Genomic DNA, 14,577 nt, shown 5'->3' with positions numbered 1-14,577 from the left:
CTGGGCCCTGGATACTGGAATAAAATATACAACACCTTTCCACATACAGTTAATTCAGTAGTAGAGACATCATGGGACATCTGGTATGGCTCCATGATGCTTTCTAAATCCCTAAGAAAATGGAAGTTTTTTTTTTTTTTTTTTTTTTTTAAGATTTATTTACTCATTTGAGAGAGAGAGAGAGAGCAAGCATGGAGGTGGGGGGGGGGCAGATGCAGAGGGACTCTTAAGCAGACTCTGAACTGAGCATGGAGCCTGAGGTGGGGCTTGATCCCATGACAATGAGATCATGACCAGAGTAGAAGCGAGTCAATTGCTCAAGTGACTGTGCCACCCAGGGTCCCTGAAAACTGAAGTATTAATGAGAAAAACAATGTATATACTTTTTATTCCATAAAAATGTAGCACAGGGAAGAATATGTGAGGAATGAATACGAGCCCAATTTTCCATAGTGTTTATGTCCATTCTTGGTAGGAAATTGGGTGTTTTTCACTCCTTTAGACCACTAGATCACTTTCACTCAGAATGTACATTCATTTAGTACAATTAAAGTCACATTTAGAATATACTGGGTTTTATCCTAGAAGCCTAAAAAACACAATTTTCCTTCCCTGGCGTGTTCTCCTGGGAGGAAACTAGGAATGGAGCGGACTGCACAGAAAACACAATTGGTAATGTCACCCAGGAAAAAAGATGTATGCATAAATACTGCATTCTTCTGAATGAAGTTCCTTAACAAAAGGCAGAACAAGAGAGTGAGAGAGAGGGGTTGTCTGGAAAAACTCCGAAAGACTGAGATTAATTTCAGTTTCAAAACTTATCCACTGTGGCTTTCTCTACAAAGCTGACAATATGGATTTTTCCTAGGCATAGAGGTACTCAGTGGGAAATTCAGGATGGTTGCTTTACTTGGGGACTGTTTGGATGTGTCTGAGAGTTATCCCAGCCTGTATGTTGTTTTTTCATTATTTTTTTTTTTTGAACATTTGTGAAGGTTTCATATCTTTCTGACATGTTGGAGAAGCCCAACAAATATCTGTTGAATTGAATCGAGTCTAAAGATCTTTTTTAAGATTTTTATTTTTAAGTAATCTCTGTAACCAACATGGGGCTTGAACTCACAACCCCTCGGATCAAGAGTCACATGCTCCACTGTGAGCCAGCCAGGCATCCCGAGTTTAAAAGAATTTTGATCCTGATAGCTGGGCGAATTACAAGATGAGGGAGGGTGATTTCCTGTTGGCAGATAAGTACTCAGACAGGAATTAGAACTGGAAATAGAGGCCAGATTTCTCATTTTATAGAAGGGCAAGTGAGATCAAGAGTTGCAAGGTAGCTTGGAAAAATCTCTCTGGTTGGGGAAGCCGATATTGTCCAGCAAGGAAGCAAACCCCAGCCTGATGATAGATAAGGACTTCTTTACCTATATAGGCAGATCACATGGAAGCTAAGGGCCTCCTTGTCCTCTCTTCAGCATCCGTGGGGAAGGTTTCTTGAAAAAAAAATTTTTTTAAGTGTTTTTTATCATGTGCCCTGTTGGCTTGTGAATAGGTTTAGTCATGTCTGAAACACAAATTTAAAAAGGATTTGCATAATGATAATGACTAGATTGAAGATATGGTTTTCAAAATAATTTGGACACTCTGATTTAGTGGTATTAGCTGAGGCATGCTGATGGTATTTATACTGCCAACTTAAACTTGGTTAAGAACAAATTGGGCAGTTTGGGGCTTACACAAATCTTCAACTTTTCATTCTTCTTCATGATATTTACATTTTAAAAAATCATTTTATTTTTATCTTCTTTATTTATTTATAAAGATTTTATTTATTTATTTGACAGAGAGACAGCAAGAGAGGGAACACAAGCAGTGGGTGTGGGAGAAGGAGAAATAAACTCCCCGCTGAGCAGAGAGCCCAATACGGGGCTCGATCCCAGGACCCCGGGATCATGACCTGAGCCAAATGCAGATGCTTAACCGCCTGAGCCCCCCAGGTGCCCCTTTTTATTCTCTTTTATAAAGGAATTTGCAAAGGAAGGGACAGCTGATGAAAGGACTCCCTACCACCTAAGTGGCTCTGAGTAAGAATTGTAGTAATTCAATCGAGTAATTGGGCTTTGGGCTTCTCTGCAAATTTCAGTTAGGGAACTCTTATCACAATAACCTGAAACACTAAAAGAATGGGACAGTATGTATATCGTTGAAAGGTGCTTTCTGTCCAGCACCAACTGGCAAAGAGAGGTCGACCCTTTTATTCTTACTTTTGATTTAATTGGTGACAATGGCTTTCACTAGCTTTAGAAACAAAGTAAAAGAAAATAGGACAAGGAAAGCAAGAGCAGCCTTATCTTTTCTGGGCTCAATCCTTTCTCTGTATACGTCTCTCTCTCTCTCTATATGTATCCATACAATCACATAAACTACATTCTCACATACCACCAGAATATATATAACACCAACGGAAGTACAATATCATTGCTATCCCAGAGTTGGTAAGACCTAAATATGTACAGTTTCATTCTGTTGTTAGGAGATGCTTTTGGGTGTTTAAGTCCTTAAAGTCTTTTATTCAAGGGAACGCCAAGCACTCTGCTTACAGTCAGATGTTGTCATTGATGAAAATGGTGGTTTTATGTGGTTCTCCAAGCGCGGCACCCTCTGGCATCTGGAGAACTAATTCAAACCTTTCTGGACCTTCCAAGATGGGCTGTCCCAGGTCATCAAGGATCCTCACTTGGAATATCTGCATACGCGCTCCCGGAGCAAAGGCCAGATTTCGGCTGATGCCAACATAATCTATTCCAGCTAGTGGGAAAGGGAAAGTCAATAGTGAGACTGTAGGATTCATTGTCATAAGTTTTCCTTTAGAGGAAAACTTCCTTCAGAGAAAGATAGCATACTTCTACGTACACTGCACCCTCAGAATCATATTTTGTTGGCTCGATCCCCAGAAAGGGGGAGTTTCCATACTCAACCAAATGCCATGATAGTCACTCATCCATGACCATGGCCCGTCCTCTTCGGGGCTCTCCATGTTGAGACCAGGTACATCACCTTCCAAGCACTTCCCCCAAAATCTCACTGAGAGACTGAAGGCTCTCTGAAGGCCACTTCAATTTTTAATGAAGAAGTTTACTTTTTAATTTTTAATTTTTAAGGTCACTATCATGAACTTTATTTTCATTAGGTTTCACTCATTCACCTTAGCCAGATACTTGGTTGGTCTTACCACATTCTGCTTGGTTTTACTAAGACATGGAGTTTCTGTGACTTCCTGAATTATTAATTATTTTGTAAGTTGGGTCACCTGATCCTATAACTTCTTTGCTAGTTATTTAAAAAGTCATCAAGTGTCATGATAGCAATAAAGTATAAGCAGTGGAATAAAATAGAAAGCTTTAAATGATAGAAATAAATGTGTCAATCAAGAAACAGAATATATTGTCTCAAGGTATCTCTCCATAAAATACTTATTAATTGCAAAGGAAGAAAAACAACTTCATAGTGGAGAAATCTGACAGACACCACCTTAACCAAGTGATCCAAGTTAACACCACCACTGATGGGCTAAATGGAGACCGTGTGCCATCTGATAGAATCCAAGGAGAATGCAATGTTATGTCTGCAAACTTTCCTGCCAAAGATGCAGAGCTTGAATCTAATTACAAGGAAACATGAGACAAGCCCAGACTGGGGGACATTTTACAAGACCAAACCTGACAGTCTTCAAAAATATCAAGGTCATGAGAATCAAGGAAAGACAAGGAACTATTTCAGGTTGAAGGAAACTCAACAGACATGACAACTGAACAGAATGGGAGTCTTGACTGGACCCTTTTGCCGTAGAGAATGGGCAACACCTGGCGGATCTCGAATGAGGTCTGAGGATTGGAGTGTGGTAATGTATCAGGGTAATTTCCTGACTTCATGCTTGCATCGGGGTCACAGAGAAGAATGTCTTTGCAGGAACGGCATTCTAAGTTTTCAGAGATGATTGCAAATTTATTGGCAACTTGCTCTCAATGGTTCAGGAAAAAAAAGTGTTTTTTTTTTTTTTTTTCACTGTACTGATCTCTTTTCTGTAAGTTTGAGATTGTTACAAAGATTTTTTTTTAAAGATTTTATTTATTCATTTGAGAGAGAGAGAGAGCATGAGCAGTGAGGGGGAGCAGAGGGACAAGCAGACTCCAAGCCCAGCACAAAGCCTGATGCGGGATCATGACCAGAGTCAAAGTCAGATGCTTAACCGACTGAGCCACCCGGGCACCCACGAAAATACTTTAAAAAAAAAAGTCATTAAATAATTACGTTAAGAAAAATAAAACAAGATTACACTGAAAATTGTAAAGGCAGAAGAGTAAGGGAGAGAGACCTTGGGATCTTCTGCACGATGGTTTGGATCTTTAGTCCATTGCTTATTTGCACAAATTATTTAACCTCCTTGAGTCTCAGTTTCTTTAACTGCAAAATGGGGGTAATTACTTCTACTTTATAGAGTTGCTGAGAAGATTAGAGATAATACAGCAAGAATTCTAGCACGGAGTCTGGCAAATAATAGGCATCCGGTACAAAGAAATTATCATTATTATTTATGTAAGAAGTTATAATGGTATAGTTACCCACGTATGCATAATTATTATTGTGAATTAACCAAGCTGAGCAGTTGTGTTACTTCTATTAGTCTGTCCCTACCTGAGAGCTCCCAGAAGGATCATGACTTGTGTGCAAGGGGAGTTTAAATGAGTTCGAATTTATTTTCCCAAGCACAAGCCAAATAGTCCAATGAGCCAATTAATCTATTTATTCTCATTTCCACAAACAGAGAGTAAAAAATGATCTTCTCTGAAAATTAAGGAAAAGAAAAAAAAGGGAAAAAAGCAAAAAAAAAAACACACCCTTGTAAGCATCATTACTAGTTTCATGTACCATATGCTATCATATATTCACTGGAGGGTTATAACCTGCAAATTCTTCTAAGAGAAAGTGTTGTGCTCTAAACCCAACTGGCTCTCTTTATTGTCCTTAACTTTCTGGGTACATGCGGCAAACATTTTCAGAGGTAAATGCCTACTTTATTCTCATTATGCCTCATTACTTCATATAGGCTTTTACTTTGCTGGGTTTTATTTGTAGGATTTGTGCTTTTCTCTTAAAATATTCTCATTGTCTTGGATATAGATGATGCTAGTCCTGAACTAACTGACTGCTCATAACCCAGAAGACTAAAAAGTCGCAGGTGGTAAATGAGAAAATGTGGGTGGAAATTTCCAATTCTACCACACCAATGCAGGTGGAAATTTCCCCTTCTTTTCCTGTTGCATTTTTCTACCTTTGGGGTTCTTTTATTTTTTGGTAGAGCAGCTGGCTGGCTCCCCAGAGGAAGTCTTATTTAGAACTGTCTAGCTCCTCTTATGGCTCTGTATCAAGAGAGGCTAAGGTGAGTGGGACATGAGGACATGCTGCTTGAAGCCAAGGAAAACGCCTGAGTCCGGAGTGCAAACCTTCGATCCTTCTAACATCTAACAGGGGCCTGGATGTTCACAGAGACGGGCCTTGCTCAGCCATTAAAGGGATATCCTGGTCTGAAATCCTGTTTATGAGCAATCTACGGTATCTACAAATATTCTGAACTTTTTTGGAAAGTTATTTTGGGTCCGTGACAAGCCAGTCACGGAATAAATCATAGAGGTTGCTTTTTGAATAGTCCATTTATTTTATAAACAGCAGAAGTCATTACCTATGCGGACCGTTTATGTGCTCAGATAAGAAAAACTTAAAACCAGAGTCTATCAACACAGACCAGGCACACTACACTTGAAAGACTTGTTGACAGACTATGCCCCATCCTATACGTAGATCTTGATAATGATATAATTTGATAATGATAATGATATAATTATAATGATATTTGATAATGATATAATTTTTAAATGGCCCTCTCACCTTCTGCTGCTGCTGGCTCTGTCTTCCTGGAGCGCACAGTGACAGATGACGCTTGGGAAAGGTCCGGGCCTGTCCTCCAGACACGGATCTCCACGGAGCCAGCACTTTCCTCCACATGGTACTCAGCGTTCCCAAAGCGCAGGGTAGGCTCTGGGGAGGCATCAAAAGACAAACTAAGAATACCTCAGCCCTCCAGGCCAACTATCTTGTTGGCTCCTGTGACCCTAGGTATTTGTCACAATCATCAGACTTGACAGATCCTACAGGCTCAAGGCAAAAACAACAAAACATACACACATACACACAAACTGTGTCACAAATCTGACTCCAGGAGGTGCAGTGAGATAGCGTTGGTTAGAATTCTGTTCATTTTTCTGTTTCAAGAGATTTCTGTCATATAAAGAAACCTCCCTATTGGGGAAAACTGGCCAGCTAGCTGTAACTCAGGCAAGTCAGCTATTATTTGGGAAAAGATGCTGGGGGAATTTAGAAGGATTTTTTGTCAGGAGAAATTGCTCTTTATGTTGAGGGACAGTCTGACCAGGGTTCTGAATTCAGAGACTGCTACCATTTTCTTTTCTCATGATATTTGTTAATCACAGGGGATGGACAGGAATCTGGGAGGAGGCAGGGTTCCATCAGTTGAGATGCCAGAAAGCTCCCCTGGAAGCAGAGAAGGGACTCCCCAGAAAGAGAAGTTTGAAGGAAGCCAGAGTGGGCATCAGACTTTGGCAGGGGGGGCGTGGTGCTGGTGGAAGAGTAGCGTATATTTCCTGAAGGAGGAGAAGTTTGACAATTAGAAAGTTGGGACTTTTACAAGGATATCTGTTTATATCCAGCTCTCTGTGTTTCAGAAAGTAGCCTATGAACCTAGATGACTATTTAAACCTTGCACAAGATCTAGCTGTAATACTAGATGTGCTGCCATGAAAAGATTTGAAACAAATGTTTGTTTAGACTGTGAAATATGGAGGCAAAAAAATGAAAAAAACTAGGAAGCAGCTTCACCACAGAGGAATGATCCTTGATGGTAAATGGAAAGTTGACATCATAGAGATGACAACTTTGCAAGCCTAATGCAATAGAAAACATCTGAGTTAAATTAAAAAATTTGGAAGGTAGAAACCAAGGTAATAAGTATTATTTCCTCAGGTAGGTCTCTTAATGATGAGGAAAGTTTTACTGAAAGTGTTATCATGATGGACAAGACCTCTCTTTATCCGACTGGAGTCCATTTTTTCTGGAATCACTGGGCACCACAACTGGCCCTGTGCCCTGTTGCATCAAACAGCTCACCATGTACCCAATACACCATGTGTTTACAAGTCTCCACTGTTGCTGGTGATGTTCTCTGAGCTGGAACTCTCTTCCCAAAGTGCCAGTTTCACACATTTCCACTCATTCTTTAAGACTGTTAGTAAGAGTTACCTGCTTTGGGAAGCTGTATATAACTCCCTCAAGGAATCAGGCCGTCTTTACCCCATGCTTCCTAACATTTTGAATAGCTCTATACTTGCGTGATGGGCCACACTTGCTACTGGCTCACATTCTCTGCACTCAGAGAAGGGGAGTGGCATCCTCTCTTTTCTTCTTGCCAAGACCTTTCACAGCATCTCCCCATTGCTGCTGATGAATGTTTCTGATATCTCCGAGCTTGGGACAGGAAAGAGGGGGGAGAGGCAAGAGGAGCAGGGAAGTATTTTCTTGTGGGTATTCTCATGGTGAACCCATTCTCTAGTCTGAGATGATGGAGAAAATGGATTCTGTTTCTCATGGCCACTTTTGTGTGTTCTATGGAGACCCCTCACTCCCACAGTTGGATAGTTCTCATCTGCTGCTTCTTTGATGAGGATGATGCCTCCCTATTCTTGCTGGTCACTTCATCCTCCCTCAACCCATTAACATGGGCAATGCTCCTGCTGAGGACTGTTCACCCCTCTAGATGGCGCTTTTAGGCAAGACCTAAGACAAATTTATTTCGGTTCTTTCCTGTGTGCAAGGCTCACATTTGGTCCATGGCAACACCCCTGCCACCTTGATCAACTCTAGGAATACTGCCTAATCCTGATGCGGCTCCTCTTTTTTGTTCATCCATCAGAGCAGCCAACCAGCTTGCCTCCTATGTTGTGATGTTCCAGATAAAGCCAGACCTCCACTCACTGTGTCCTCCATATTGCACATGACGCACGTTACTTCTCAAATGGTCTCCTTAGAACTCCTTCTCTCGATTTACGAATTCCGGGAAAAGTCAAAATGCTAAAGCTAACAAGCTCACACATAGTTCTGTATTTTTCTTAGAACGATACAAGCTTCTCAAGGTCAGTGACCATAGTCCAAGTGTCATTACACCCTTAGGGATACAGAGGCTAGTATATAAGTAAGTACTCAAGAATTTGTCAAATGGATAATTTTAACTCACTTCTGATATATTTTGAACTTATTACAAAGGCTTTCTTTTCTAAAAAGTTGGGACAAAGTGATCTGTTTTTTTAGCACCGAACTTATTCTCTGTGGTATCAGGGAAGGGCAAGAAGTAAGAAAGGGAAAACACATCTGGGTCACTTACGCTGCTGTGCAGAGAAAAAAATGGATCAAGTCTCTATGAATATGGTCAGATACCAGATGTAAGAGGAGGATGGTGTCACTTAGAGAAAAAGTGCATGAAACTCTTCTGAGATGCTCTGTGTCTTGAGCATCAGGGGATTTGTTGAAATAGAGGAAACAGTTCCTCTGCATTGCCCAGCAGTATCTCCAGTTCTCTTTGGCCTCACTCTGTCTGAAGAACTGAGACAGGGGCAGTAATCCCTAAGGGTGGGCACTTATGAGTGTATGATGTTTTGACCACATCATCCTTATATTAAATTGATTCCACAGCCGTAAATGTGTTTTTAATCTCCTTTCAAAGAGAATTCTCTTCTAGAGGAAATAAAGGAAAAAGAATATGACAAGTTGGGAAGTGAAGCTCTCAAAAGAGACATGACCATCATTTAATATTAACTCAATGTCCAGATTCGGAGAAATTTCATGACAAGATACAAAAGGGACTTGCAGATGAAGTGACAGGAACATTATTGGTAAACTTTGAGAAACCACTCAGGACAGGATAGATGTCCAAAGATGGAAGCTAGGAAAATGATTTTTTCAGTTACCTCAGCAGAGAAAATACAATAAAATCTAGAAGCAAACTGGTAAGCTTACTCTCTAGAAAAATTCTAGAATGATTTCTGAATTCTTAGAAAAGAAAAAGGTGATGCCTGTGAGTCAATATTAATTCTTTAATATCAGGCTTCATGTAGTCAAATTCAATTTTTTGTTGTTTGGTGAAGCATCTCCTGAGCATCCTCTCTATGCTCTAAGCACTGTGGTAGCTACTAGGGGTGTAGAGAAAAACGCAGTTTTTGTTGTTGAGGTGTTTTCGGTATGAGAGGGTGACCACATCCATTTCAGTCAGTTAGGTCCCGAGTGCTTTGACAAAAGAAGGAACCAGCCTCAAGGCTCAGAGGAGTACGGAGAGAAACGAAGCTGTGCTAGATCTGAAGGATGAATGAGAATGGACCAATGGGAAAGGTGGGAGTAATGTTCCAAAGTGGTTAATATGGAAAAGTCATATAAGACTGAAGAAGCCCAGTGTCTGGGGGGGAAAACAAGCATTTGTTTCTAAGTGATGTATGCGATGAGAGTAAGGAGTTGTTGGGAATCGGTGAGAGAGGAAGGTAGAAGCCAGATCCGGCAGGGACATGGACCATTTGAAGTGGGTGGGTCTTTACGTTTTAGACTCTATAGCATGTGGGGACCAATTTTAAGCAGTGGAAATATGGTCGGGTTTGTTGTTGTTATTGTTGTTGTTTCTGGATATCTAACTTCAGTGTGAGCCACAGATTTAAGGAAGAGTTAAGGTTACCAATTAGGAAACTTTTGCAATTATCCAGGTAAGACATGAGCATGGTTTGAACTATGCACCAGTATTAAGATTGAAGTGGGAGAAGAATGTGTTAAGTGCCCTGAGCAGCACCCAGTGGTTAGATGTAGGGGGCTTCTAGGATGCTCTGTGGATGTGGGAGTGGGACTGTCAATAACTTAGATGGTAAATAGGAGGGGAAAGAGTCTGTAATGGGGGTAAGGGAGGGTCAGAGATGATATGTGATGCGATATCCAAGTAGATAGGTCGAGGGCTTTAATGTGTGAATTCGGGGTTCAATTCAGGTCAGGGCTGGAGATAAGATTTGAGTGGTTTAGCACATAAGTTGCAGTCAATCCTGTAATAGGTGATATAATCCTCCACATGGATGAATAAAGGGAATTTTAGTGGGGGCATCAAACTTTAAGGGAACTGGTAGATGGGAAAGGGCTCAAAAGAGAGACAAAAAAAAAAAAAAAAGAAAAAGAAATGAAAAGAAAGGAAGGAAGGAAGAAGGGAGGGAGGAGGGCGGGGGAGAGGAAGGGGAGGACAAAACTGATAGCACAAGAGGAATAGAACCAGGAAAATCAAGAGCAGAGAGTAGTGAGAAGAATAAGGGGTCACCATGTCAAATGCAGCAAGCGTATCCAGAAAGACACGTGCAAGCCAACAGTGGCAATCAGTGCAAAATAACCAAAATACATCTTATGAAAGTGCAAGCTTCAAAAGGTGAACTATGGCACCCAAGTTGAAGAATAAGACCTGAAATAAATTTTTCCTACTCGTAAAGCCTATGGCAATTGTCCTACCAATAGCGATGCTCTTCCTTCCAAATGGTTCCTGGTTTTACAGCACCACAATATGTCTCTCAAGTTTTAAAAACATTTATGTGTTGAAGTTGATCTTAGTCCATGCAACGGTATTAACCATATTTAAAAAAAAGTTGGATGTGCTGATTTCACCAAAGTGACACTTGGATTATGTACCATTTTTCTTTACAATGTTTTCTTAAATCTGTCCTTATTCTGTTAGCTACCCTTTTAATGATGAAGATAATAATCTAGCTGGTAATCTTTATAGGAAAATTTTGTGCATGTTATGCAAATCTTATTGCCTCAGGACGAAACTAACAGCCTTCTATGAAACTGGACATCAATTCTTTTTGTAGCAGATTGTAAGTTTTCAAAGTACATGCTAAAAATGGGAAAAAAAAACCCATCCTTGGTAGAAAAGCAGAAACCTGTTTAAGTGTTTATATATAAAACAGACATAATTTGCTAATTAACAAGTGTCCTCAGTTCCCTCCTGACCCTGGTATAGCCCCTGGAAGCTAAAGTCTGAAGCATAGTGAATGCATATGAAGCCTGCTGTGCATTCAGCTAACTTATTGGCCGTGTTCTCTGGTGTCGGGCCTCATGCAGCTGATGCTTTTTATAAGGGTTCCTGTGGCAGGTAGGGCCAAGATCTTGGGTGGTTAGGTTGCTTCTTCTTTTGTACGATTTCTTTCCTTTTCCCTTATTTATTTATTTTTTTTAAAGATTTATTTGTTTATTTATTTGACAGAGAGAGAGAGAGATCACAAGTAGGCAGAACAGCAGGCAGAGAGAGAGGGGGAAGCAGGCTCCCTGCTAAGCAGAGAGACGGATGCAGGGCTCGATCCCAGGACCCTGAGATGGTGACCTGAGCCGAAGGCAGAGGCTTAACCCACTGAGCCACCCAGGTTTGCATGGACGATTTCTTTTCTTAGCATTACTCCACAGTAGTTCCCCTTACAGAGATATTCCTTTTTTAACAAGGGATATTTGGCATTTGACAAGGGATATCTGTTCTCTGTTTAAGGAAGCAAAACATTTCTCAGAATCTAGCTAAACAGAATGAAAATATTGGATCCCTGAAAAGGTAAAGCACAGGGAATATAGTCATTAGTATTGTAATAGCTGTGTATGGTGACTGATGGCTGCTATGCTGGCGATGAACATAACAACGCAGAGCTGTCAGATCACTGTGTTGTGAAACTAATGGAACATACTATTCTTCCATTAAAAAAATTATCCAGGGACACCTGGGTGGCTCAGTGGGTTAAGCCTCTGCCTTCAGCTCAGGTTCTGATCTCAGGGTCCTGGGATCTAGCCCTGCATCGGGCTCTTTGCTCAGCAGGGAGCCTGCTTCCCCCCTCTCTGCCTGCCTCTGCCTACTTGGGATCACTCTCTGTCAAATAAATAAATAAACTCTAAAAAAAAATTATCTAAACTCCAAACCAACCAAACAACAACAACAAAACTCCCCCAAAACCACCCATTTCATCCCAATTCTAACTAGAAAAAAATAACATTTTCCTTCGACTTACTTGAGCACATTTTTAGATTGCTGGACACTGTGTGACCAGTTGGCCTAAATGAAAACATGCTTTTGATACATGATGATGGACATGACACATCTAAATAGAGAAAGCACTATTGGTATTTAATAAGTGCCCAGACTATGGCCAATTACATACAAAATCGTGACCCTGGAAAACGAGCATACACTTTCCTCCGTATTTCCCCAAATCGTCAATTTTGTACGACACTTGTTTTTATTCCTGGTTGAAATGACAACCTTATTACTACCTGAGATACAATACACATTAGAGTTTGATAAAAGTTTAATGCTTAAAACCGAATTAGGGGAATTACTGTTTCACATCAATATTTCAAAAGATTATGATCATGTGGTAGGTATGCTAATAACACCGTGGATGTTTTCTCAAGGAGAAGATGAAGTGGTAATATTCAAAGGAACCATTAGCGTCACGAATGGCAAAACCTCTGAATGTCTTTACTCTAGTGACCAAAGTGCAAATAGTTCCCACAGTAGTCATTCAAGGACAGCTGCTAAATGAATGCCTGCTGGGGACCCGAAGGGGGAGGAAGCCACTCTTTAGAATTTTACAGAAAGCCTTTTCAGAAATATCATTAATTCTGACCAAGGAGATTAGGATATCCTAGGGCACTGACTCAGTAGAGTCAGTCTTGGGCTAAGGGAACATCACCAGGCTGTCTTGGAAGAGTGTGGCTAGATTAGTATGGTCACATCTGTAGCAAAACTGTTTTGGCTGAAGTTCACTTTGTGTGGAACCCAGAAAAGGGAAAGCAGCTGGAGGAAGAAGGAATGGGCTGCCCCCTTTCAGCCATGTTGAAAGGAAGAGTATTCTGACCATGGACCTTGAGGGTCCAGGATCCCTAGCAGTATTTTCCCAGGAATAGAGGTGTTTCTGTGGCTTGATGGTGTTGCTAAGATCCCACGCTTTTCAAATGATTTCCTGCTTATGAGGTTGCTACCCATGTAGAGTCTCTTTTAAGAAAAAAGATATGTTAACGAATGGGTGTTGGGGTATTTTTAAGCTTAGCAAAGTGTTCAATCTTCAATAAATATTTTAGTATCTGAAAGCAGGTTTCCTGGATTCAACACTTATTAACAGTGACTGGCTCAGAAAAATGTGTAGTGATTACGATTGATTATACTGAACTAAAAGTCTTCCAATTATTTCTGCACATGATTTTTCCCCACATTCAAAAGCCTCCATGGGTTTGAGAATAGTCTAATTACATACAGTTCAAGTCAGATTTGACAGAAGGCAGAAGAAAGACCTTAATGACTTTGTGGTTCTATATTAAGTGCACAATAGGCCACTGCAAATGTTACTTGAATGAATTAATTATTTAAGTATCTACTAAAATCATTTCAAATAATACTACAAGTTATTATGTATCATATACTGGACGTTGTGTTGATTTTCTTCCCTTTTTGTTCTATTTTTTTCCTTTTTTTTTAATATTGGTGTTGGAGAGTTCACAATTTCTCTGTTCTAACCATGGGAAAATTTAAAACTACTATGGTTTTAAAGTAAAAAGTAAGTGGAGATATGTCAGTACTCAAAGAGAAAATATTTCTTCAAGAAACAGATACTAATACTTCTATTTATTTTTGCACATTCCTGTTAGAGGCTGTTAGGTGTAATAAGATTCCTGGAGGCCAGTAAAGAGGAAGCCATGCCCAGCTGTTGGGAAAGTCAGAGGCCAGTCCTGACAGCACTCCAAAACAAAGCACAGGAAGTCAGATCAACCCAGACAGACACAAGATGGCTGACAAGGCAGGCTGGAAATCCTTGACCAAATAAGGAAGACAAATAAGGCACAAAACCCTGCTTTCCAGAAATTCCCACCCCAAGTAACGAATATTCCACCCCTCTTGTTAACAAGTTTCAATAAAAGATAGAAACCCAAACTGTGGGGTGTGTATCTCTCTCTGCCGCTGTCTCTCTGTCCCTCTCCTTTGCCTGTTCTCGCATCTTGAGTGCAATTTTGCTTAAATAAATATTCCTCCTTGTGTTGCTCATCCCTTGTGTTGTGTCTGTCCTTGAATTCTCTCTTGTGATAAGACCACATGCCTTTGGCAACATCTTTGGGATAGGGTAAGCCTAGGCCTCAGGGTCCGGGGTCTCCCCAATTCACCTAGCAATGTTCCTGTGCACAGTTACCCCTACAGGTTAGTCCCCTTTAGTTCATCTTAATTTATTGTTCACATAATGACTCTGTTGTTCATATAATGCCGTGGCATTAACAAAATTCATCTCAGGCATTTCTGGCTTTCACTACTGGAATTTGATTAGTCAACCTGTTGTATCGGTGGCCACCATGACTTAAATATATAAATTTATTACTTGAAATATAAATGACATAGTCAAAGAGAGA

General features: G+C 40.4%; 1 protein-coding gene across 1 annotated transcript in view; it reads right to left on the bottom strand.

Moving 5' to 3' along the window:
- Positions 1-209: 209 nt before the first annotated feature.
- Positions 210-14,577, bottom strand: part of FREM3 (FRAS1 related extracellular matrix 3) — an 89,728-nt gene continuing 75,360 nt past the window's right edge. The window contains exons 7-8 of the mRNA XM_059176230.1: positions 5,947-6,096; positions 210-2,808 (exon numbers count right to left, since the gene is read on the bottom strand). Of these exons, the coding sequence (XP_059032213.1) occupies positions 2,603-2,808; positions 5,947-6,096 (356 nt within the window). The 3' untranslated portion in view covers positions 210-2,602. The remainder of the gene's footprint in view (positions 2,809-5,946; positions 6,097-14,577) is intronic.

The sequence above is a fragment of the Mustela lutreola genome, chromosome 1 (genome assembly GCF_030435805.1).
Source record: "Mustela lutreola isolate mMusLut2 chromosome 1, mMusLut2.pri, whole genome shotgun sequence".
Lineage (NCBI taxonomy): Eukaryota > Metazoa > Chordata > Mammalia > Carnivora > Mustelidae > Mustela > Mustela lutreola.
The sequence above is the reverse complement of the archived record's forward strand: the minus strand, read 5'-3'. Positions and strand labels throughout refer to the sequence as shown.